This window comes from Rutilus rutilus (assembly GCF_951802725.1).
Source record: "Rutilus rutilus genome assembly, chromosome: 1".
Lineage (NCBI taxonomy): Eukaryota > Metazoa > Chordata > Actinopteri > Cypriniformes > Leuciscidae > Rutilus > Rutilus rutilus.
Window position 1 is genome coordinate 47,964,140 of NC_140209.1, and position 26,037 is coordinate 47,990,176.

Below are 26,037 nucleotides of genomic sequence, written 5' to 3' on the forward strand. Positions count from 1 at the left end.
TCTATCTATCTATCTATCTATCTATCTATCTATCTATCTATCTATCTATCTATCATAATTACAAAAACACAACTCAGACATATTGTTTCAGTATAATTATATTATATCATATCATCATCATCATCATCATCATCATCATCATTTAATTCAATGTAGTACCTGAAACTCTAATTACACAGAGTGGGCAACAGTGTCCACCTTAACACACGGTCCCAGCACAGACAGACAGAGAGAGAAGAGAAAAGAGAGAGAAGGCACAATAAGAGGTTTAAATAAAGGGTAAAAGGGAGGAGCACGGGGTAAGTGGATAGAGAACAAATCATACTGAATGATCTGTAGGACCAAGAAGAGAACAACTGCAATAGCAGAGACAGGATAAGAGAAATAAAACCAAAACAGAAGACAGATGCAGGCACTGAACTGGATGGCAGACACTGCAAAAAGACTGATCGAGGCACAAAATCAAGAATGACTGGCACAAAACAAGGGAGGGAATGACAATTAACAACACGAAAAGGCACAAGAAGAAAGGGGCTCTTTTATCTTTTTTTTTTCTTTTCAAAATGTATGCCTGAAATCCGTGGAAAGTTTGAAGGAGACAGCAGTGGGACAGAGTGAGATTAGAAGAGATATAAAAAGGCAAAAAAAAAGAAGAAGAAAACAGATTTTGGAGAACAAATAGTATGTGTTCATATAGTAAACAACAAAAATAAAGGCATTTTGAAAAAATAATATTAATACTATTATTTGGACAATTATTAAATTCATTATTATTATCATCATCATCACTGTCATTTTCATACTCAATAACAATTTTTCTTTAAATGAAAGACATCGTCTCTCCCTCCTCTGGACTCTAGCTTTGAAATAAACGCACCATAAAAAAAAAGATTGTAAAGCTAAAAGGAAAGGGTAAGATGTAAAAACAGAGAGAGAGAGAGAGAGAGAGAGAGTGGGGGGAGAGCAGAGGAGCTGGGTGAAAGATCAGGACTCTGAGGTAATAATGGAGTCTATGGAGATGTTTAATATTGTAATTAACCTTAAGAAGTAATACTAATGGACTTCAGAGGACTGGGCTTGATTTTTTTTTGTTTGTTGCAAAACTGGACATTGTTAAGCCCAAGGCAATGCCTTCTACTGAACTACCGAAATCAGCACACTTGAAATGAACAGAAAGGAAGAAAAGTACTTTGCGACATTCATAGTTTGTCAGTGGCAGAACAAGAAGAAAACAAAACAACTAAAATGTTCCAGTAATAATAATAACAACAACAACAACAACAACAAGAGTGCTGGTGGGTAACAATCTCTGAACAAGTAAAAATATCCGCTCACCTGAGGGGAAAAACAAACTCTTTTTTGTATAAGTGCGAAGGGTCAAAGAATACTAGACATCTGAATGAATGTAATGACTAGAAGGACTCTTCAAGAAATAAGTTGCTAAAAACACGACGCCAGCTCAGTGGTGGCGCTTCACTGTCGTACCTTCCTATGCAGCAGCACCAGAGGAGGAACTTTCACACTGACAAACACTGGAGAACAAATTAGTAAAAGCTGACCAACATTTTCACAATGCACCTCCAATTTAGTGTAGTACCGTTACTTAGTGTTTTAAAGATGTACCGTCAGTATCATATATGCTTATGTGTATGGGTGTCTCTCTCTCTCTCTTTCTCTCCATCACTCTCTCGCAACGTGAAAGCTCATGTTTAATAGTGTTAATAACTCGGTCGTGTGATTGTGACCCCCCTCGGTCAGTTCTTCCGCTGGAGAATACTGAAAATACTGATTGTGAAGGGCTCTCCTCTTCCTCCTCTATCCCACCTCGTGGTTTTCCCCTTTTAGAAGAAGGAGTACTGGTTGTCGATGGCTCTCGCCCTCCCTCCTTCCCTCTCCTCGCCCTCCACCCCTTCCAGCTGGAGGAGCGGCGGTTCCCGCTCGCGTTCTTCGCACTCTTCTGCCCCGCTGCTCGCTCCGCCTCCTCCTCCGGCCTCTGTTTCGCTCCCTCGTTCCTGCGGCGGGGTCGGGGGCGGCGGGCGTCCGGGAGGCAGAGGGGGAGGAGGCGGCTGAGGAGGACTACGGGGTCTGCTGGTCAAGTCTGAGAACAGCGACAGAGAGAAGAACCAGTACAGGAGGAGAGAGGGATGAGAATTAAATGTGACAAAAAAATTGAGAGTAATGAAAATAAGATGCAAGATACACAAAGTTTGACGAGAAACTCTCAGCTATGACGCATGCTAGTAATGGAATTGGTCAACACATTGCTCAGACTGTTTACACCCTGCCTCCACTAAACAGCAGTACAGAGTCATCGATTGATAAATCACTGCTTACATGGACTCACTGAAACATCTAATCTTGAATCATGTTTATATGGAGACAGAGCTCACTGTCTATAAATGTGTGACATTCAATAAAGATTACGATTAACGGCAGCTACAGTGAGCAAATGTTCAATGAAAGTGTTACCCTGCGACACACATTTCAGGATGGATGTGTGCAACTGAAACCCAGCTGTGAATGAGGAAGTTAAGCAGACAGATGTGCACTGGAGTGAACAGATGACCTGTCGCTACTCTTTTTCTGTCTTATTCTAACAAGTCTCCTGTCTCCTCTAAATGTTTCCCACATCGTACTCTTTCATCTGCTGTCCCAGTCCCCATCAAATCAAAATGGACACTATCTACATTCGAAATACAGTTTCCCTGTCTTATTATGCAAATGTGAAAAATGAATGTTTTCTATATTTGCATAATTTGGGAATACGGAGTAGCTCTATACCTCAGGAACGATTTGCCTGATCCAGTCCAGTCACGCCCTACCTTTTCCTCATTTGAATTTAACATTTCACTGGAAATATGCATACTGTCATTCAAACGTTTGGGGTCAGTAAGATTGTAAAAAGAAACTAATACTTTTATTCAGCAAAGATGCGTTCAATTGATCAAAAGTGACAGTTAAGACATTTGTCATGTTACTGAACACTGGAGTAATGATACTGAAAATCAAAAATCAAAAAGAAAACAGCTATTTTAAATTGTAATAATTTTCACTGAATTTTTGGTCAAATAAATGCAGCCTTGGTGAGCATAGGAGACTTCTTTCAAAAACACACTTACCAACCCCAAACTTCTGAACAGTAGTGCAATTAACCGAAAGTTAAATGGGTTGTAAGTTTTACATGATCATTTTCTTCCTTTTTCTGACTTTAATGTTTTTTTTATTAGTGCTGACAAATTTACGATTAATCACATCTAACATAAAAGTTTGTGTTTTCATAATATGCGTGTGTGTATATATTATTACATTTATGTTGTGTGTGTGTGGCTGTGTATATGTACATATACACACACACATATATATAAATGTATAAATATATGTGAGTGTGTGTGTGTATATATATACACACACAGACAGACATGTATATGATATATATAAATGTAATAATATATACACACGTCACACACATATTATGTAAACACAACTTTTACGTTAGATGCGATCAATCGATTTGATCGCACCAGTTTTTATGTGTAAATGACCTTTGTTATAACTGGCTAACGCTCATGTACCGGCATGACTTTATTTCCTTCTTTCAGACCTTCTCTGTCTATCTCTCTCTGTTGAATCTGGTCTCACTTACACACAGTCAGAGATGGGGGTTGATGGAGAGTCGGGGTGGCGCGTGGTGATGACATCACAGACTGTGGGGCGGCTGCCTGCCCTTTCCCGGCCTGCGAAGATGACCCAACGACAAACAACAACAGAAACAGCCAATCAGAGCTCTGATATGCACTATGGGAAAGGCCAGAGGCTGAAGCAGGGCGAGAGGAGGGAGAGGAGCAGGAGTACAGTATGAAATAGTGTGTGAATGAAAATCAAAATGAAGGAAGGCGGTGGTGATGGAAGGAAATATATGCATGTCAGAAAGAAGAATGGAGGATAGTAAAAGAATAGTAGAAAAGATGCGGTGATTGAAAAGTATAGATGGAGCGTCTATGGTATAAACTGATGAAGAGGAGATCCAGGATAGATCATGAGGAGGAAATAGTAGATAAGGTGAGCTGATGAATGTTTTGAACATTTGGAGGGGAGAGGGGAGGGGGGAGGGGTCGTCATATGTCAGGTCAAGCACACAGAAATCACATTAAGAGACTATAATCATCAAAAATCAAAAGCAAAGCCATGCGCAGAAGACTCTGGCAGCAGCGATGGATCTGTGTGTGCGCGAGTAGTCGTAGCAGATGCTTGCACAAAGTGTCCTTTTAAAAGCATGCTGTGACAGGAAGTGAACTCACACACAGGGTGATCCCACATTTAGTAATTTCTCTGTGACAGGTGCGAACAACTCATGCAGTGGCCATGTTGTTTATGAATATACACACATACACATACGATCACTCTCGATTCATCCCACTCACATGACACACACAAGCTCATTGCCAAAGACCATGTGCGTCGCTAAAATCTACCCGGGATTCAAGAATCAAACTGACAGAAGCTAAACGCCTTCTGAGGAATCTTTCTTGTTATTTTTTTCCTTTCGTGGGCCCACCAGGATCTCCCCCAAAACAGCTGTTTAACTTAACATTTTTGTCTTTATTCGGGCGTTTAATTGATTAAAATCTTGGGATTAACCACATAATTCTGTCATTGTTAATACAGTCAAGATGCAGTCACATTTTTCTCACTCACAAAAAACAAGAGTGTATTTCTCAAATGGTATTAAAATGCACAGGAAATGCAAACATATGATAAAATGTGATATAATTCATTAATAAACCAACTTGAAACATACTTCATGGATGTAATGTCACATCTGTGAAGGTGCAGACTGGCATATGCATTAACATTTCTATGTGATTCACTCGTGGGTGATATTTCTCTTATTGAGCATCAATGATAATTGAATTTCACCATACTATAAATGAAAACGATGTTACATTTGCAAAATAGGTCATCTGGATTTCTTTTATAAATAAATGAACTATAAAGAGGGTCCTTGTCTTGGTTATCCTCCTTATTTTTTCAGGTAAGAGCGGCCACAGTCATTTCTAAATTGAATGTGTCTGGCTTCTGGTCTCATCCGTTTCCAGTTATTTTTAGCTGTACAAAACAGCTTGTTATTCTGCTTGATATTGCAAACTGGTATTTCTTACCATATTGTTTTGATGTATTGTCACAATTCTAAACACACTGGTTTGTAACACAAATAGTTTTACTGTTTACTGCATTTTGTTATTCTTCTAGTTATTTACCTTTAGCAGCTAATGAATCAGAAGTCTCACACATTCACAGAAAATAGTTTACTACTGCAGTGCACAATAAGGTGGATAATGACTTGGGAGTTCAAATCTGGTTCAAAAATAACTCAGAACACAATTAATAAATTAAGTCAAATTATATAAATGCTAAAAAATTTACAATGTTAAACATTTACTCGAAAACCCCGTGTACAATCTAGTGTATAAAATATCAATAAGTACCGATGTAGTACAATGTACAATGTTTTTTTAGTCTATATTTCTTTGAAAGGTGACAAGTTTACCAGTATTGTGGATTCTAATTCACTTTAACATCAGGATGAGAACCTTTCCAACATGGTTTTATTCCACAAATATTCTGCTTTCAAAATATGAAGTAAAATGAAAATTAGGCTGGCCTGGCCCCCATGCTGCTGCTGTAATATGTCTATGCTATTTTTAATCCAATCAGCTGTTCTGAGGGAGATGCAAGTGGCACCTGTGATCACTCACCTGCCTGTCATCTAAGAATGCAGAATTTTCCTGTTATCTACGCTCTGTTGTAAACCTTCACACCTTAAAGCAGAGCCCAACCTTCCATACCTGGTTGCCGGACATTCGTGGCCCCCACAAAGCTGATGAGGGTGACATCAGAGGCGCCCCCAGATTCAAGGGGAATGGGGTGCACACGGAAATGCTCCAGCATGTCAAAAATGGACTGGAACCAGAGATGCTGCACACGGCACTGTCCATCCTCATTCAGGGAGAGACGCAAGTGCTGGGAGGAAAATGCCAGAGCAGAAGGAAGAGGTATTTATTTCTATTCATCAAGAATCCTTTTTTTTACATTTTTTTTTAAAGAAATGTATACTTTTATTCAGCAGGGAAGCATTAAACTGATCACAAGTGACAGTAAAGACATTTTTAAAGACATATTGCTCCCTTTAGGGGCTCCGTACATAAGAGACGTTAAATAAGCATCACCACACGCATTTACCTTTGCTTTGCCCTGGAAGTTGAAGGTGAGGACATACTCTCCACGCCGTGTCTCACTCTGCCGCACAAGGAACACTCCATGGCTGGCCATGCCACCCGCCAGCACCAGCTGGGCCGCCTTAAGACGGGAGAGTGTGCCGTGGAACCACTGACACTCACTCAGAGGATGTTCCACAGTCTCTGACACAGAACCTTCAGAGAACAGGAACGACCCTGAGAAAAAACAGAGAAAAACTCTTATCTTGATCTATCAAAAGGGTAAGAGTTAATGTCGGTAACTGAGATTTCATCCATGTATTTTTACCAGAATTTTGGGTTACTGCATTGTAAAACCATGATAAAATAAAAAAAAATTAAATAACATTTCCAAAACGACTATAAAAACACATTAGATGTGCATCAAAAAAGTCCTGTTACTAAATAATTATATACTGGAACAATATCATACTACAGCATCTCTATTTACTTAAAATCGCAATGAAATGATATTTTCTTCCGTATTGTAATATACATCCGAGTGAAACAGATTATCAAAACAAAAAAAAGGATGGAGACTTGGTTGCACCAGTTGTTGACTGGACGGAGGCAAATCTGAATGCGAGCTTGTAGTCGACTTGTAAGAAAGGGGTGGGGCTTAAACTGACTAGATGATTGGAGAAGTCCGGCAACTATATTTAAAATAATGAGTCACTACATCATCAATCCTTCAAAAAAAAAAGCGTTTTTGTCTTACTCTGATTCACTATGGTAAGCCAATTTTAAGTGTTTATATTTTAAATCTAAGTGGGATGTACGTCACTTGTCCGTGCTCGTCTCGGACAATAGAGAAAATAGAGAAAAGTAGCTCAAGTTACTTTGACATAGAGCAGCTAAATCTCGAACCTTCGGGGAATCGTCCATTTAAAAAAAAAAAAAAAAACACAGACCAGAGGTGAGTCTGAGGGCAAAAAGTGAACGTGACAGAGCTCGTAATAAAATGAGAATCAACAATGGCTTAGCTTTTCGGAGATGCTGAGAACTGTTGGAAAATTGATGCGGAAATGGTGCTTCTATTACTCAATAGGTAAGTAGAGTATTTTATTGAACAGATAAATTGCCAAATGTAGCTCTCTGACAGAGTTCATTGTAAAGCATCATCTATTGTGAAGGGTCATTTCATTATGCCTGGAATTTATTTTCAAGGATGTACCATGTCTATAATTGGGTTTAGCTACATTAACGTCTTCAGCTAGTCAGTTTAATATCCTTTCCATCTAAACTGTTATATCTCTTAAGCCTAGTAGTGATTGTTTTATGAGCAGTAGGATAACCATATTAATCCGCAGTCACGCAGAGCCGAAACACAACCAAAACAATGTTCTTTTGAAAAAAAACATGCAGTTTTGCTTTTTTACTGCTAGAGGGCCAACAGTTGCATAGTGTACCTTTAAAGGACAAGTTCGGTATTTTACACTTAAAGCCCTGTTTACAGATCGTTTCTGATGAAATAGAACGGTTAAGATTAAAATTTGGACACATGCTGCTGTCCCGAGAATTTTAGGTTTATTTCGCTTTCCCCCCCACCTACAGAATGGCTGCATAGGTGCACTCGAACATATCCTTCCTAAAACGCATTAAACTTTCGTTTACAAAGAGATGAAACTCACCGAGTGGTCAGGGGTGTTCACTGATATGCTCACACAAAAATCGCTGCAAAAGATGCTTTCCAACAGGTGTTTTACCATTCGTTGTAAAACTGTGGATCTATTTTCCAAACGTCTCACACCCGTAGATTCTTCCGTTGAGAGCTTGAATAATAGACACTCCAGCCCAGTTGGTGGCGATAATGCACCTTTGCCAATTGCAAGCAAACCACTGGCATTTCATTGAATACACAGAAGAAGCAGAAGAAGAAGCGGCGGAGTAATACCGTACCTCACACAGCTCTTTCAATACAAGTTGTGGCGAAAATAAGGAACTACACTGACCAAAATGCAATGCGGTGCGGTGAGATGGAAGTACGTAGCGAATTATTTAAGCAACAGGTGTGCGGGGCTTAAGGCGGGGAAGTTTGAGTGAACACTGAGTGAACGAGTTCGAGCTGGAGTTTTTCCAAAAAAACGCCTGAGTTACCTGATGTCTAATCACTTTGCTGGCTTCGTTGCGGGAGAGTGTTGGGATTTTGCTGTTGCTATTCCTAAAAGACGCTCGTTCACCGACTGCGTTTGGGCTGTGCGTGAGTTAAATAGACATTGTTTTGATACTACAACGCTGCTGAAAAAGACAAACCTCGACAGAAGATTGCTGTGTTCCTAAGTAACTGCTGGCTGCACTGTGAAAGAGTGTCTGGATCATCGCTGTTGCTTGTCCTAAAAGACACATTATCAGAGGTGCCTGGGCTGAGCACGAGCCGAACGTTACAGCGCTACGAGTGAGGTATCCTTTTCATTGTGGACTCTGAGTTCAAGATATTGTGCGTCTGACTCCAGGTAGGACTGGAATAGCACACCACTCTTCCTTTTACAAGATATTCATTCACTCGCCCCACCAACAACGAAAAAGACGCTATAAACTGTGATCATCTACGCAGTACACACACACACACACACACACACACACATACACACACACTTAACTAACGAACGCTAACATTTCTGAGGTGGTTTGTTTACGAACTGAAAGGTTTACTCGCATTGAGTTATTGCTTTTACGTTGAATTAAACCAAAGACCTTTATTGTTTTATTTTATTTTGTGGGCCTCAATACATGAAATGTTTAAAAACTGATGAAATTGATATTACATGTAACGTTATCACAGTGTTGATGAAATACATTGTTTCATTATGAGTCATGATGATTCTGTGAAAAATATGTTCTAATTTCTTTTGACATTGCTTTCGTGAAAAAGAAAGAAAAACTAAAAGAGTTAAGACAGACCTAGACTAAAAATAAATCTTTTTTTTTTATTGTTGAATTGGTTGGGTAATTGTGTACCGTTCTGTAACGGATGATAAGTTAATTCCATTACACCGTCACAGAAAATGGCGCCCGAACAGGGACTTGAATTTAATTGTGTTATATAATTGGGTACTGACCTGTCCCTCAGATTGCTTACTATTGTGTTATTTAATGCATCTATTTTTTGTGTGTGTGTTTGTGCTTTAAAACTATACTTCATCTGTGGGACTAAACTAAAAGTGCCTGATGAAAATGATGAAATGTGTTAAATGTGGGGTATGAAAGTGATTATTTTGACTGATGTAAATCACTTTATTTAAATGAGTACATTAACCAGATTATGTAAAACTGAAGTAGCCTAATTGACTCTTGTCTTGTGAACTTGTGTTAAGGTTGTAGTCAGTGTGGGGGTAATTGAGTTTAACTATTTTTCAGTTGTCAGTTGCCACAAGTATTTTTGAGAAATTCTATGAAGTGAGAAATTGAAGTATTTACTTTTTTTTTCCTCTCCTTTTTCTTTTGTTTTTCCACACTACTGACAATATACAAACACATCTTTTTACATGGTAAGTCATGGCAGATTCCTTACACCCATCGTCAACCCTTATTGATATTGAGGTTCCAGATGTTGCAACTCCTGACTGGACGGCTGGCCCCCCTCAACCTCTGTTGCCTAACTATCCCTTTTTCCCTTATATTCCACCTAGCCCTATACAATCAAGAACTCAAGTGCAGTTTGCTTCATCTGATATAGCCCGTAGCACGCCTGTGCATAGCTTTGTGCATAGCGAGGAACTGATGCAGTTATGCACTCCATCTCCAACAGAGGCAGCAACTAATGTTTCACCAGTGTCTTCACCAGTATCTTCACATGTCCAATATGATTTGCCTGGTACAATTCCCACACCTGCAAGGGGAATTGGAGACCTCACTGCTCAAGTCCAGGGAAATTGGGACAAATTATATGATCTCATGGGAAGACAGGAGACCGCTGTAACTGCACTTACCAGTGAATTGAAACTTACTTCTGCTCAACATAAAAGCCAATTGAAAAGTCTGTCAGAGAAAGTGGACAATCACACCCAGCAAATTTCCACCATTTTATTAACAACCAAACAACAAGCTGAAACGGAGACTGATCAAATGGTTAAGACCATGAAGTTGCTCATGTTGGATGAATTTCAAAAAATTGAAAAGTCTTTAGTTTCAAATATTTGTTCCATGGTGGAGAAACTTCAACTAGAGATACAGAAAGATATTAAAACTGTCCGGCAAAACTTTCAAAAAAGCCACGATGAGTTAAACCAGGATTTCACTCAATTGACCACTCAGCTTGACCACTTAAGTGTTAAAATAACTGAACTGCAAGAGAGTCCAGAATATAAAACAGAGGATCAGGATCCACCGAAGAATTCTGAATCCTCAAGTCAATCCATGAATGTGATCCCCCCTGTAAATGCGGGTGCTGTCAAGAGCGACCATCTCAAATTAACCTTTCCTACTTTTGGGAGACCATCAGACGATTCTGATCCCTTGTTGTATTTAGCTAAGTGTCAGGATTTTCTTGCATTACATCCTTTAACTGATTCTGAAATCCTGGCTACTTTCCGAACAGTCTTGCATGGTACAGCACGTGATTGGTGGGAAGTAGCTAGAACTACAGTAACTACCTGGCATGAGTTTGAGTCTTCATTCCTTACTGCCTTTCTCTCTGAAGATTATGAGGATGAACTTGCAGAGCGTGTCAGAATCAGAACTCAAGGAGAGAGGGAGTCCATAAGAGACTTTGCTTTTACCTATAGAGCACTTTGCAAAAGGTGGAAGCCTACCTTAACTGAGTCTGAACTGGTTAAAATGACTTTAAAGAACATAAAGCCTTACTTAGCTAGCCAGCTACGTGGTCGTGTAACAACTGTAGAGGACTTGGTACGGTTGGGACAGCAACTTGAGAAGGATCATTTACAGCAGTTACAGTATAACTACCGTTTGAGCTCAAAACAAGGTCAGTCTGGACTCAAAGGACCCCTACCACCCGTTAACCGGCCAGTCGATAAACCACAGGTACAGTGTTGGAGGTGTAAAGGGCTACATGCTCCAAGTGCTTGCCCACATTTTTCTTTGCCTTCTCCGTCTTTTCCACCACCAGAGCAACCTTCTGCTAATCTACAACGATCCTGTCCTCCTAGATCCAGAGGTAAACCCACCAACAACTCGATGACCACTGCAAATGCTTTACAACAGAAAGTGACAACACATTCACAGGAAGCTGTTATTGTACCACAACAGTTAATTGTACCAATTAGTATTGGTAATTGGGTAGGCAAAGCCATTGTGGATACTGGGGCGAGTTTTACACTAATTCATGAGCACTTGTGGAAAGAATTCAACCCCACAGAACAGAGCCTTAACCCTTGGTCTCTTGGACCTTTATATTTGGCAAACGGGATGACAGAAGTACCTCTGGGATGGTTAAATGTTTCGCTTGAACTGCACGGCCATGCTTGCACCCTTCCTGTTGCTGTGTTAACGTCCAAAGCTCTTGCTTATTCCATTGTCTTGGGATTAGACTTTATTTTCTTTAGTGGGATGCAGATAAAGGTGTCGGATGGGAAGTATTCCTTTACTTCTGTTCCTGATGCGGATTACCTCTTCCAACCCGGTCATGCAAGTGTGCCAACACAGATGAGGTACCAGCATTTGCTAAATGAAAATCAAGCCCACTACTCCACATCAAGCATTTCCCTGTTAAGTTCTATTCCACCCTTAACGCCACCCATGTCCTTAAAAGTTGAAGGTGAGGATAATACAACACTCATTAATCAAGCAGTGGATGCATCTCACTTACCACCTGGTCAAAAACTTCAATTAAGTCACCTCCTAAGAACCAACCCTCAAGTGTGTACTCTGCAGTTGGGACGAACAGCTGTTCTCCAACATCAAATTTATACACATCACCAAATTCCCATAAAGCAACGACCTTATCGGGTGTCCCCTGCTAAACGAGCCATAGTGAATCAACAACTCAAAGAAATGTTAGATGCAGGTATTGTAGAGCCATCACAGTCAGGATGGGCCTCCCCTGTAGTCCTTGTCCCGAAGAAGGACGGACGTCTTCGATTTTGTGTAGACTATCGCAAATTGAACGCCATAACAGAAAGTGACGCCTATCCTCTGCCAAATCTTACTGAAATCTTAGAATCCCTTTCGGGGTCAGCTATTTTCTCCACTCTGGACCTTAACAGTGGATATTGGCAAGTGACTATGGATGCTTCCAGTAAAGCCAAGACTGCCTTTATTACATCTGCAGGACTATTTCACTTTAATGTAATGCCGTTTGGTCTTAAAAATGCTCCATCCACTTTCCAACGTCTTATGGAAACTGTCTTGGGAGAGCTACGTAGCAAGAATTGCTTTGTGTACATTGACGATATTATCGTTTACTCTCCATCTGTTACTCAGCATTTCCTTGACCTCCAAGCTGTTTTCCAGAAGTTACAAGATGCTGGTTTAACCATCAACCTCAGAAAAAGCAAGTTCTGTTTGCATGAAGTTACTTTTCTAGGTCATCTAGTCAACATCCAAGGCATTTCAGCTGATCCTAGTAAAGTGGAAGCTATTCGTACCTATCCTGTGCCAAGAAATCTGAAGGAAGTCCAACGTTTCCTTGGACTCGCTGGGTGGTACCACAGATTTGTTCCCAACTTCTCTAGAATTGCTGAACCACTCAACTCCTTAAAGAAAAAAGGCCGAACTTTTCAGTGGACATTGCAGTGCCAACAGGCTTTTGAACAACTGAAAACTTGCTTGATGACTCCACCCATCCTGGGCCATCCCAATTTAGAGCATCCATTCATTGTGTACACGGATGCCAGCGAGATAGGACTGGGTGCAGTGCTGACTCAAAAGCGGAGACAAGGCATAGAAGAGGTAATAGCTTATGCCAGTAGAACCCTTAATCCTGCTGAGACAAACTACTCTGCAACAGAGAAGGAATGTTTAGCCGTAGTATGGGCATTAGACAAGTGGCAGCACTACTTGGATCACAGAATGTTCACTGTCATTACCGATCATTCTGCCTTGCAGTGGGTAATGAATTCACCCAAAACCACCAGCCGTCTTATTCGATGGGCCCTACAGTTGCAAAAGTACGATTTCATTGTTGAGTATCGAAAGGGAAAATTAAACGCAGCTCCAGATGCTCTATCACGGATAACTCCACACACAAGTTGTAACTTGTATTCCAATCAGAAGGATGCCCAAAACCCACTTCCAGTTACTGCAGAATTGATCTGGGAGAAACAACATAATGATCCAGAAATCACAAAAATCTTCCAAAATTTGGCTGAGAACAATGATGACCAGCAAGCCAAATATGAAGTCGTAGAAGATAAGCTATACCTCAAAACTCAGCTGACAGAGAATCAGTTCCATTACCGTATCTTTGTTCCCAAAGATCTTGTACCTTGTATATTGGAACACTATCATTGTAGCCCTATGAGTGGTCATGTTGGGATCTATAAAACGTACAAAAGAATTCAGGATGCGGCATATTGGCCTGGGATGTGGTCCGACATCAAACAGTTTGTGAAAAGTTGTGTAAAATGCCAAACCTTAAAAGCTGACCAACAGAAACCTGCTGGGAAGATGCAGAAAATTGTCAGTGACCGACCTAATCAGATGTTGGGGGTAGACATCATGGGACCCTTACCCCGTAGCACTAACCAAAACGAGTACCTTCTGGTTTTTGTTGACTACTTCACTCGCTGGGTAGAACTTTTTCCCATGCGAGTAGCTACTGCTAAGTCAGTTGCTACCCTATTCAGAAAAGAGATCCTAACCAGATGGGGAGTCCCAGATTTTCTGGTGTCTGATAGAGGCACTCAGTTCGTGTCTGCAGTGTTCAAAGAATTATGTGAAAGCTGGAACGTAACGCCAAAGCTGACTACTGCTTATCACCCGCAGACGAACATGACAGAGAGAATCAATCGAACCCTTAAAAGTATGATGGCTGCCTATGTAGATGAAAATCATAAGCGTTGGGACCAATACCTACCTGAATTTAGGTTTGCCATCAACTCGGCAGTACAAGAAACGACTGGAATGTCTCCTGCGGAACTTCAGTTAGGAAGGAAGTTACAAGGACCGATGAACAAGCTTTTAAAAGGTAAAGGTCATGATCTCTCACCAGATGCACCACACTATGAAGTAGTCTATCACTTGAGTCAACTGCAAGCAAAGGCAAAAGAAAACTGTAAGAAAGCACATTTGAGGCAACTGAGAAACTATAATAAGAATCGCCGGGACGTCTTATTTAAGGAAAAAGACAGAGTATGGATCCGACAGTTTCCCCAATCCAGTGCAACGAGAAACTTTACTGCTAAACTTGCACCGAAATGGAAGGGACCCTACCGGGTAATACAACAAATGGGACCAGTGAATTATCAAATAGCACTGGAATCCACAGGTGAGGATGTCCGCATTGTCCATGTCTGCAACTTAAAACCCTGTTTTCCAACTGCCACCGAATTGGAGACTCAAGAAAAACAAACAATCCTCGATCTCTTCAATGAATCTTTAACTGAGGAAGAGGAGTTCTTAGGATTTTAATATTCACACATCTACATAGAGAACTATGAGATGTTTTGTTCAAGGGGAGGAGAGTGTGGCGAAAATAAGGAACTACACTGACCAAAATGCAATGCGGTGCGGTGAGATGGAAGTACGTAGCGAATTATTTAAGCAACAGGTGTGCGGGGCTTAAGGCGGGGAAGTTTGAGTGAACACTGAGTGAACGAGTTCGAGCTGGAGTTTTTCCAAAAAAACGCCTGAGTTACCTGATGTCTAATCACTTTGCTGGCTTCGTTGCGGGAGAGTGTTGGGATTTTGCTGTTGCTATTCCTAAAAGACGCTCGTTCACCGACTGCGTTTGGGCTGTGCGTGAGTTAAATAGACATTGTTTTGATACTACAACGCTGCTGAAAAAGACAAACCTCGACAGAAGATTGCTGTGTTCCTAAGTAACTGCTGGCTGCACTGTGAAAGAGTGTCTGGATCATCGCTGTTGCTTGTCCTAAAAGACACATTATCAGAGGTGCCTGGGCTGAGCACGAGCCGAACGTTACAGCGCTACGAGTGAGGTATCCTTTTCATTGTGGACTCTGAGTTCAAGATATTGTGCGTCTGACTCCAGGTAGGACTGGAATAGCACACCACTCTTCCTTTTACAAGATATTCATTCACTCGCCCCACCAACAACGAAAAAGACGCTATAAACTGTGATCATCTACGCAGTACACACACACACACACACACACACACACATACACACACACTTAACTAACGAACGCTAACATTTCTGAGGTGGTTTGTTTACGAACTGAAAGGTTTACTCGCATTGAGTTATTGCTTTTACGTTGAATTAAACCAAAGACCTTTATTGTTTTATTTTATTTTGTGGGCCTCAATACATGAAATGTTTAAAAACTGATGAAATTGATATTACATGTAACGTTATCACAGTGTTGATGAAATACATTGTTTCATTATGAGTCATGATGATTCTGTGAAAAATATGTTCTAATTTCTTTTGACATTGCTTTCGTGAAAAAGAAAGAAAAACTAAAAGAGTTAAGACAGACCTAGACTAAAAATAAATCTTTTTTTTTTATTGTTGAATTGGTTGGGTAATTGTGTACCGTTCTGTAACGGATGATAAGTTAATTCCATTACACCGTCACAAAGTCAATGGAGTTGGACAAAAACTACGATAAAACCTGTTGGAAAGCATCTTTTGCAGCGATTTTTGTATGAGCATATCAGTGAACACCCCTGACCACTCGGTGAGTTTCATCTCTTTGTAAACGAAAGTTTAATGCGTTTTAGGAAGGATATGTTCGAGTGCACCTATGCAGCCATTCTGTAGGTGGGGGGGAAAGCGAAATAAACCTAAAATTCTCGGGACAGCAGCATGTGTCAACATTTTAATCTTAACCGTTCTATTTCATCAGAAACGATCTGTAAACAGGGCTTTAAGTGTAAAATACCGCACTTGTCCTTTAAGTGAATCATAAGAAAGATTATGAGGCCAAAAAAAAAAAAAAAAAGAAGAAGGAAAACATATGCATGGATGAATCGGTAACAACAATTTGAATTTAAAGTAAATAGACTTTAAAGGTATAGTGGAGGATTTTCTTTTTCCGGGTGGATCATCAAGACTATTGGTCCTCCTAGTTGTCAATCATTCTGGTGATGTTTAGGTAAGGCCGTCGTACGTGCTCGTCCCTAGGTAGTTTTCGCTTTCTGCGCATGTGCACTTTCAGGTGTATATGTGTGGTGAGCTACGGTTTCAGCCATTCATTGAAGCTCGCCGTTCTCACCGGGTTTTTTCAAAATGTCTGAGGGTCGCAAGAGAAAAAGTGTCTACGAATTGTATGACACAAAGAGAAAGGCCTCTGAAGAAAGAAACAAGACCAGAGTGTTTTTGGGAGAATATTTCACGCGCTGGCGTGCGCGTTGGGCTTCCCACTGATGCCTCAGTCGCGAAGTTTCTACTCGACAGGTAAAGTTTGGCATGCTATTTGGAGAAATCCATTTAAATTCACTGCTAGTAAAAGTTAATGTAAGCTATGATTAGCGATGCTAGCCCTGGCACAAGTCACGCACCGCGCAGACACGGTAAACACAACCGTTTTGATTCAATTTGTCTAAAGTAATTATGACCAACTGGTAAAAGGTATCACGCTGAAATGTTCTAAAACCTTGTGTGTTCATTTTTGATAATTCCAATGTGTTCACCATAGTATTTATTACACAAATGCAACAAGCTACTTCTCCATTGCAGATCATGTCTTGAGTCCTCACTCAATCGATCAGTATAATAAGTAAATAAAACACGGAAGGGCATTTGACATTTTGTCTTGCATGAATGTTTTTGAGTTAGTTTATAATTTGCAACATAATGTGCCACCAAACGTGACTAGCCAAATTTGGATGCCCTTCCAAACAATCTACTTTGATGCATATCTGTGCACTAAAATATAAAAGATGTTTTATGCTTGTACTTTGTTAGAACAAACAACTAACATGTGTATAAAGTAGGCTTGTATGAGCCATGCCGACAGCAACTTGTAAACAGAGCGTGCACGAGGAGAACTAGGCTCGTGCACACGTTTAATAGGCGTTCCCTCTCGGGAGCAGGTAGAGTGTTGCGCATGTGCATTTTTTCAAAAAGTGGAGAGGGCGGTTCTTTTCTAAAATTCGGGAAAATCCTCCGCTATACCTTTAATAAAATAGCAACAACAGCTTTTCCAGTGGATAAAACTTCAAACCCTGGAGTGATGATTTTGTTTCCTGAACACATGTGTTGGGAATTCTGTTTTATTTGCAAATTGTTTTCTCAATATTCCAGTTTTTCACAAATTAAATAAGCAACTTGGATGTAAACACTGACTTCTATGCCCTATTTAATCATAAAATGTTTTACAAAAGCATTAAAGGGACACTTCACCCATTTGCATTAAGCTTTGCATTGTTAGAAACCCAGTCATACTATTGAATGGTTGTGCAACACTCTCTCATTTTCCCCTGAGACGGGAGAAATCCGTTATTTACCTCTTACACTTCCTCCTACAATGACGCAAAAATCGTCATTTTGCGTCATTGTAGGAGGAAGTGTAAGAGGGGGGGATTTCTGTTGAGACTACAAGCACTAGTTCCTCATCTTTCCCAGGGGGCGGGACCCGCTCACGCTACAGACCTATTACAGATCAGTGGGTGGGACTTTACTGTCTGAAACTGAAAGCAATATCCTCCATCTTGTTTGAAGCTAAGCTAACAGGCGCTGTGGAGACAAATGTAAAGTTTTGACAATAGCGGAGGAGAGTACTCAATATGATATAGACTAGAGGAAGAGGATTTCGGAAGTCTGATGCTTGAATCAGGTGTTTGTGGCTACCTTTACAAGCCGCATTATAGCGAAGAGCAGCCGAGGCAGAAGACCTGCCTGCCTCGGATGAGGAGCCCGGACTGGCTCGGGTTAGGGCGGACTGGTGGCGCCGGTGATCTCACTATGCAACTACGAACCGCTACGAACACAGAGATAGAGTCCGTCTGTGGCAAAGATTTTCAACGATGACAATTTCTCCTGGACGAAATCTCTGAATCAGACGAGGACACGGACGTTTGTGTTGTGAACTAGTTTCCTAGTTTCGCACCGCATATGTTCTGACTGAACATCCAGGTACCATGCAATAAATTCACCTTTTCGAAAGAAATACAAACGAGGAGTAATGCACTAATGAGTTCGCCAACTAACTAGACATTTTGTGTGAATGTGAAATTAATTTCAAGCTCTGGTGGTAGCTAGACTTGTAGACGGAAGAGTGATTTCTCTTATAGGCAGATATGCGCTTTCTGGATTAGTGGGAGTGGCTTGCGGAGCTGTGCAATGTGGTGCATTGTGGGAGTTGTTGTCTTTCATACAAATGCGTCCTGAAGTTATTTTTTGTCTTTTCTCGGTCACAAAGGCACCAAATTCAAAATTTCTTTTACATTTCGACTACATATATGACCCACTTTAAACAAAAAAAATGGGTGAAATGCCCCTTTAAAGTGTTAAAAGGATTAGGATAATGTAGATGTCATTATGATCTATGGCAAAACGTGTGTGTTTAGCGTAGTACGGTACCTGTGGCATCAGGAGTTTCAGCAAAAGGTGTGCCAAGACCGGCTCCGCCCCCACCAAGCAGTCGACTGTCTGATTCGTCAAGAGGGGCACGGGGTGGTAACTCAGGGGGTAGAGGCTCCAGCTGGGGAGAACCACCAACTCCACCATAGCACACTACAGTGAAAACGTCAAATACCTGATTCATCACCATCTGTAGTTACTGCTAAATATCTGTATCAAATATGACTGCTATATATAAATATTTCAGATGTTTTTAATACTTCTGTTCAATCACAGAATCACCAGTTTGAGATTTGTGGGCTCATTCTAACACTGGCAAACATCATGTAAGCACATGTCCCATTACACATACTGTCCTGAATGCAGCTGACCACATCATGGTGACATCATCTCCAAACGCTTACCTTGAGACAGGCGGTCGCTGAATTCTGGCGTTACACTGAGAGCACTGCCACACACTCCCTCAACATCCTCTTGCTCACTGATGAGAAGGGTCAACGAGTACATTTGAGATCATTGCTGAGTTTTGATTGTCACATGGTGTCATACAAGCATGCAAACTACTAAGAACTCGAACCTTTCCAAACACAAAGAGCTTTCTCTTCTTAATGATTCAACACGCAAAGACCTACCTTAAACAAATGGCGTTTCTGATGTCACTGAGCCAAGCTCTCATCTGAACTGCATCTCTGGTCTCGATCACGTACTGCGCCTGACCTTCCAACTGAGAAAAACAAGAAGAGATCAAATGTGCAGATGTTCAATGCGTTCAGTTTTCAATGATTAGGATCTTTGAGATGGGTGCAACAACACAGGATGCAACTAAATGCAAAGTGAACTACAATCACAGTTATGAATAAAATACTTAAAATTCCCCAAAGTTCTTTATCAGATTACATTTATATAAAAAGTTATTTAGTGATTGTGACTATTTGTCACACATGAGATTCATTAAATCTCATGAAAAGTGTTTCATTCTGTAATTTATCTATAAAAAAAAATCAGGAAGGGATGTTAAACAAAAGTACAGTTTTGCCTAATTTATATGATGACATTTAATTATCAACAAAGCTCTACAACTATGGCATGCATGCTTATTAATGAGACATCAGATGACAGTGGCAACACCGTCTTTGATGCGTATGTAAGTAAAGTTAAGGCAAAGTTCTTGCATCATTATTGAAGATTTGACTAACTACTGTAGACAAAAAAAGATGTGTTCTGACGTACCTGTAGAAGGAAGGTGTTCTCTTTGTCTGGCACTTCTATAGCTGTAGTGCTCCTCACATCAACAATAGAGCCGCATGGGACAGTCAGTCTGGCCTTGGAGGACTGGAAGTATTCAAATATGTCAAAATATATAAATTATATATAACTTAAACTAGTCAGCTGGTACTTTAATATTATATACATTATTTATAGACCCCAAACTTATGAACGACAGCACGTATATAAAATATTTGTAAATATATGGAAGTAAAATTGTACACACAATTTACATTAAGCAGAAATCCTGTCGCTCACCTTAGGCGGGATGTAAAACTCCAGGAAATACTCCATCCCTCCGTCCACTCCATCCTTATCCCGTTCTTTCAGAACCAGACGGCACTTGTGCCAACGCATACCCCGTCCGATTGCAGCTCCCCCGGTGGCCGTGGGATGCCCTGACGCCGTGCTGTCCGTGCCGTGGTGCAGCAGTCCAAAGGAAAAGCCTGGGAAACCATGAGTGCTGGCGAACTCGTCCGAAGACGAGCACACGGTCACACCTCCCTCCCGTACAAGCCTACCCATCTTCCTGGAGGCACTGATGCTGCTTGGTGGCAGCGCAGAGGGGGACACGACCGATGAAGGTGCTGCGGAGGACAACGTCGGCGGGGGTGAGCGAGACAGTCGCAGTTTCTCTAACCGGTGACTCCATTTCTCCTTTTCCCCATCGCCGTTGCTCCTCCGCCAGTCACGGGCCTCGGAAAATGAAAGGGAGGTGGCGCTGCTGGAGGATGATGGGGGCAACGAAGAGGACGACGAGTGAGGGAGGGAGAGGGGAAGGGAGAGAGACACAGGGAGAGAAGAGGGAACACCCTGCGAGCCGGAATTCCTCTTGCCATCTTGCAGGCCTGTAGTGTAGCTGTAACTGGAAGGAAGAGGGTTGACGTTACCCACGCTGCAGTTCTGAGGGGAGTCGCTGGAGGAGCTGCGCCAGTGCAAGATGCCTCGCACGCTCCCTCTGACACTACGGCCCACGCTGCGCAGAGAGAACCGCTTTTTTAGTTTATTTTTGGAGTGACCCCCAATGGGTGTCCCATTACCCTTTGACCCAGAATTTGCTGGTGTGCCAGAGGAGTTGGGGCATGTCAGAGTCTGGCTGAGATCGGCTCTTTCCGAGGTCAACTCACTCTCGCCCTCATCGTCCCTTTCTACTATGTCCGTCTCCACCTCCTCTCCAGCCACGGGCCCCGCCCAGCTGTCCTCCTCTTCCTCCAGGTCCTTGTAGCCAGATGGATTGTGTTTGACTGCAGTTCCCCTCTCCTCCCTCCGCCCATTATTCCCGCCCATAGAGGAAGAGCACGATGAAGAAGAGGATGGTGGGAGAATCTGCGTATGAGCATACAAATCCTGAAACGCTCCTGTATTCTGGAATTGTTCTGTGCCACGGCCCTCCTGGGTCAAGACCGGTTTGGGCATAGCCCGTGTGTGAGCGGGTGGGCAGGGGGTGGCGGCCTCTGGTGGCAGCAGGGACGGAGACGCTGCATCCTCCTCCAGCGACGTAACATCTGATTGGGCGACCCAGTTCACTGTTCCTTCCCTACCGACCCCTGTCCCCTCCAGCTCGCTCTCGAAATGACGAACAAATCGGTCGGTGAAGCGCTGGCAAAAAGCAGCTGCTGAATCAGGGGAGTAATGCGGGTTCTCCAGCAGGAAGGCCCGGAAATGGCGGGCGAAGTCACCGGCGGCTACCCGGGCATGGAGCTCACAGAACTCGGTCCAACTAAGGCAGGGAGATGGAGACGGTGTGGGTGTGTCAGACAATGACGACAAGGGCTGACTGGCAGGAGCTGGAGGAGGCAAAGGTGGGGGTCTCGTTGAGAGGGGCAACAGTGAAGGAGATGGAGGAGAAGGCGATGGAGATGGGGAGGGTGGAAGGGGAGATGAATTAGCTGCAGCCCGTGGGCTGGGCGGGGTTAAAAGGGAGCCGTTCATGACTGACTAATAGGTGACCAATTTAAGACCAAACGATCATCAAAGACGTCAGGATCGTTGCGATCTATGTGCGTATGGGAAACGCGCAATCTGTTCATCAGGCTACGGTTTCACAATTGAAATGAATTTGGAAAATCTGACCAAAAAATGTGGCCTGACAGTGATTGGTAATTGTCTTCCCCCATTTTAAAAAGAAAAAGAAAAGAAATAACTCTGTAACGTCAATGTTTGGTGCTCTAAAATAGCTCACATTCTACACAAAATAATATGTGTAAATGTATGTATGGTGAGTAACAAAACATTCGGCCGGCTGAGCTGATGTTAGTTCTCAGGTGGTCTCCGGTTTTAAGGCTCTGCGAGGATCCTGCGGTAGGGATTTGTGACCTAAATGATGAATACATAGAGAGAGAAAATAGATTAATTATTTTAAGTAATTTAAAAAATATATATAATAATACACTGCACAATAACAATGTCTTAAAAAAAAAAAAAAACCTATTCAAACATAGAAATTGTAACAATATTGAAGTTAAAGGGATGGTTTACCCAAAAATTACACTTCTGTCATCATTTACTCATGGTGTTACAAAACTGTATGAGGAAATGGCAGAATGACAACTTGTCATTCTTGTCAAAAGTGAATAGAGAACGAGGCTGTCTTTCTGCTTAACATCTCTTCCACAGAAGAAAGTCATACAGGTTTCGATTTGAGTTTGAGATTTTGAGTTTGTGTGTGAATTATATGTACAATTATACTGTGACATTTATTCGTTTTAAGTGTCATGCATGAAACAGAGAGGCGTTGTTTTGCTTTGAGTTGTGAGACCCAATTCTCCACCTGATATTTGAAGAACGTGCAAAGCGCTAATTTCTCATTTATTTTATTATTAAACCAAATAAAACCAACAAACGGAGCTTCTTGAGCCTTTGAGCTCAAACAAATCGAAACCAAGACACTGATATGAAATCAGTTTAGACGATTTACACGACTGGAGGATGCAGAAATGATGCTCATAAGCCCCGGTGATAACTCACCATCTTCAGGCCAGTGTGTAACTCGAAGCCGGTGCAGTTAACGTTAGCTGTAAAGAAAAACATATAAAGCGTAAAGGCCTGTCAGTTGTAGTTACGATAAAATGATATGATATAGGAAACCATACAAGGTCTAACAACTCGTTTCGCCTAGTTAGCTGTCTGACATAAATTGAATTGTCATAATACGCTCTCACGCTGATAATGTCAACACACCAAGCTAACTCGGGCTAGCCAGTTAACTTTAGCTCATAAAACGGTGGCTAGTTTGCTAACGATCTTAAGCAGTAGAAAGAAATGTCACATTAACTCACCTTTTTGCACAAAAGACGCAATTTGTTCGCTGGCGTGAGAGAAATTCGAAAAAGTTTAAGTGCAAATATTGAACTAGCCTGGTGCTAACTAGCTAACCCAGCACTGCTAATAAATTATCAAGTTTGAGCTGCTGGTCAGCTAGCTGGCTGTATTGCTAAGCAGGCAGTTTGTCTGCCAATGTTAATACTAATATTCATTCCTCTCCGTCTAGCTGTCCCCCGTTGATGCTAAACTTATTGATGAATCATAGGGTATCTATTTATTCATAAAGGCTGTACAACTGCTCGTGTTGCAGGTATATGGATATTTCTCTGCCTGCTGTCCCAATCAGTCTCTCGCGATATAGTGGGAGAGGGTGTAGGTTGGGGGGACAGGGAGTGTTGGAGAAGGGGGATTTTCAATGGGAGAAAAAATCTGAGGAAGAGGGATGTGCACTTTTTGGAGGAGCCACATTGGACAGTTGTGTAAAAAAGTAAAACAAGGTTGGATGTTGCTCTGGCTGATGGCTGAGTCATATGTTTGGAGGCTGTAATACACTGAATTTGAGATTATTACTCGATTATTCCAGTGAGAGAATCTGTGCTCAGGACTGGAAATGAGAAATGCTATGTGAAAAATTTATAAAATAATAACATTTTAGCCAATACTATTTTCATAAAGTACATTATTGTGAGTTAAAAAATATATAAAAAATTTTAACTGCAAAAATCATCATAATATTCAAGATGATTTATAACAGCTGATATAATTTGTTGCATGAAATTCCTGTTGCACTCTTCTTGACTTTGGAACTATCTGAATCTTTCTGGATCTCTGGTCATTACGAGTGAATGGCAAATTTACTGCTAGCAAATAGCAGAGATAAGCAGTGACTACAAGCATCCAACAACACATTTTCCAAAATGATCAAAAGTGATTTGTAAATATAATAATAATAATAATAAAAATCCTAGGTAGGTAAAAAAAATAAATAAAAAAAAAGTCACCAATGTAATTATAGCATTGAAGAAAGACTTGCATATAAATTGGGCAGAATCAGTCTACTTATCGAGACTATGGGTTAAAACAAAACACTAAATCTTTCAAGAAAATGTCATAGAATGTCTAATAATTATGAGAAACTATAGCATCAAATTTGAGCTTCTGTTCAACCCATGCATCAGTTGAGGTACAGGACTGTGCAAGTTTTATTTTATTTTACTCCAAAAGTTCCAATAACTGTCCTGCAACAGACATTTTGGGCCTGTTTGCTTCCACTCCCCCTTTTTCGTCCTGTGTATTCAGAGTCTTTTTCTGTGTGCCCAAAAAATTTGCAGGAAAACGTCAATAGAACATTGTGTTTATTTTTGTTTACATCAAAGAGGCAAAGAATTTGCACCCTAAAGAGCAATAAAGCACAAATAAACATTCATTAGACTTAAGTAGCCAATGCGACTCTACTTAAAGAACACGTTCTTCTCCTCACACATTGCAGTCTCCCAGCAGAGCAGCACAAAAAACGTCCAATACGTTCCCACAAAATGCCATATTCTTTAGCCATAGTTTATAATGATGATCTTGTATCATCATCAAAAATCACTATAGGGCTCTGTGACTGCTGTGCATTCATTGTTAAATATTACAATCAAAGAATGTTTCTGTGTAACAAAAGACTCAGTTATGACTATTATCATGATCTAAGCCATAGCATTTTTTCTTTTAAAATTATTAGACCATGACATTATCTTGAGAGATTTAATAATATTATTGTGATTTAACCCTAGTCTCAGTAGACTGAGCAGACACAGTAGACTGGTTTTGCCTAATTTATACCTATGTAAGTGCATCATCGTTCAATTCTACAATTACATTGTTAAGCAGTTAATTATTATTTTTTAACCTATAGGATTTTTGTTGTTGTTGTTGTTGTTGTTATTTAATATTATTATTTACAAATCACTTCTGATCAGCATGGAAAATTTTCAGCTGCATGGCTGCTTATTATTACTGTTCTAAAAATCTGTATGCTCTTTATATGACCGATCCAGCAAGATTCAGTTTGAGAATGGTTGAGAACAGTGCAACAGGAATTACATGAAACAAATGAGCACAGCTGTTATAAATCATCTTGGGTAGAATATATAAAAAAAATATATAAAAAATGTATTATTACTTTTTGCAGTTAAAACCAGATTTGTTTTAACTCTGGTATGGTGCTGTATTTAAATCTTAATATATAAAATACAACATCCCCACGGCAATAAAATCCATCAGATTTAATTAACAAACTGAACTGAAAAGTTGTTGCCTGTATTCTTGATAAATACAGCCTTTACTTAAAACTGTTTAACCTTGAGCTGTTTTACTCTACATGACCATATATACTGTATATAATTATTATTATTTTTTTTTGGAAAAACATTTAAAATGGGATAATGTCTTAGAAAACCCTTTGCAAATTTAAAATGCAGTCTTTAATATGAAGTTGGATTTGTGTACGATTAGAAGTTGTGAATATTACAAGTAATCATATTCTGTATTAGATAAATAATCTCTCATGCGGTTTTAGTTTGAGATCATATTTTCCTTCATGGACAGACAGGTAGGCTACATGTGAAAAAAAACGAAAAAAAAAAACGTCTCTTTCACGTT

General features: G+C 40.7%; 2 protein-coding genes across 3 annotated transcripts in view; one reads left to right on the top strand and one right to left on the bottom strand.

Moving 5' to 3' along the window:
- Positions 1-80: 80 nt before the first annotated feature.
- sh2b1 (SH2B adaptor protein 1) lies at positions 81-23,750 on the bottom strand. 2 transcript variants are annotated; one of them, XM_084434599.1, is made up of 11 exons: positions 23,406-23,750; positions 23,095-23,141; positions 20,386-22,443; positions 20,092-20,193; positions 19,494-19,585; positions 19,266-19,342; positions 18,862-19,014; positions 6,241-6,452; positions 5,847-6,021; positions 3,644-3,734; positions 81-2,098 (listed from the first exon to the last, which is right to left on the bottom strand). In XM_084434599.1, exons 3-11 carry the CDS (start codon positions 22,057-22,059, stop codon positions 2,077-2,079), a joined length of 2,598 nt encoding a protein of 865 aa, XP_084290725.1. In that variant the 5' UTR covers positions 22,060-22,443; positions 23,095-23,141; positions 23,406-23,750; the 3' UTR covers positions 81-2,076. The 2 variants fall into 2 exon arrangements, with proteins under 2 accessions (XP_084290725.1, XP_084290726.1); XM_084434600.1 differs by lacking the exon at positions 23,095-23,141 and having other exon boundaries at positions 23,406-23,723.
- LOC311306296 (heat shock 70 kDa protein-like) overlaps positions 22,722-26,037 on the top strand; it is a 6,989-nt gene continuing 3,673 nt past the window's right edge. The window contains exon 1 of the mRNA XM_084434619.1: positions 22,722-22,758. The gene's annotated coding sequence lies outside the window, so the exon portion shown is untranslated. The remainder of the gene's footprint in view (positions 22,759-26,037) is intronic.

What these genes read in the sequence shown, in the direction of transcription:
- sh2b1 (XM_084434599.1), bottom strand. Translation starts at nt 22,059, where the DNA reads ATGAACGGCTCCCTTTTAACCCCGCCCAGCCCACGGGCTGCAGCTAAT. An exon ending in CAGCGACCGCCTGTCTCAAG is followed by an intron (nt 19,015 to 19,265) that starts GTAAGCGTTTGG and finishes TTTTCACTGTAG; the next exon opens with TGTGCTATGGTGGAGTTGGT. An exon ending in CACGAATGTCCGGCAACCAG is followed by an intron (nt 3,735 to 5,846) that starts GTATGGAAGGTT and finishes TCATCTTCGCAG; the next exon opens with GCCGGGAAAGGGCAGGCAGC.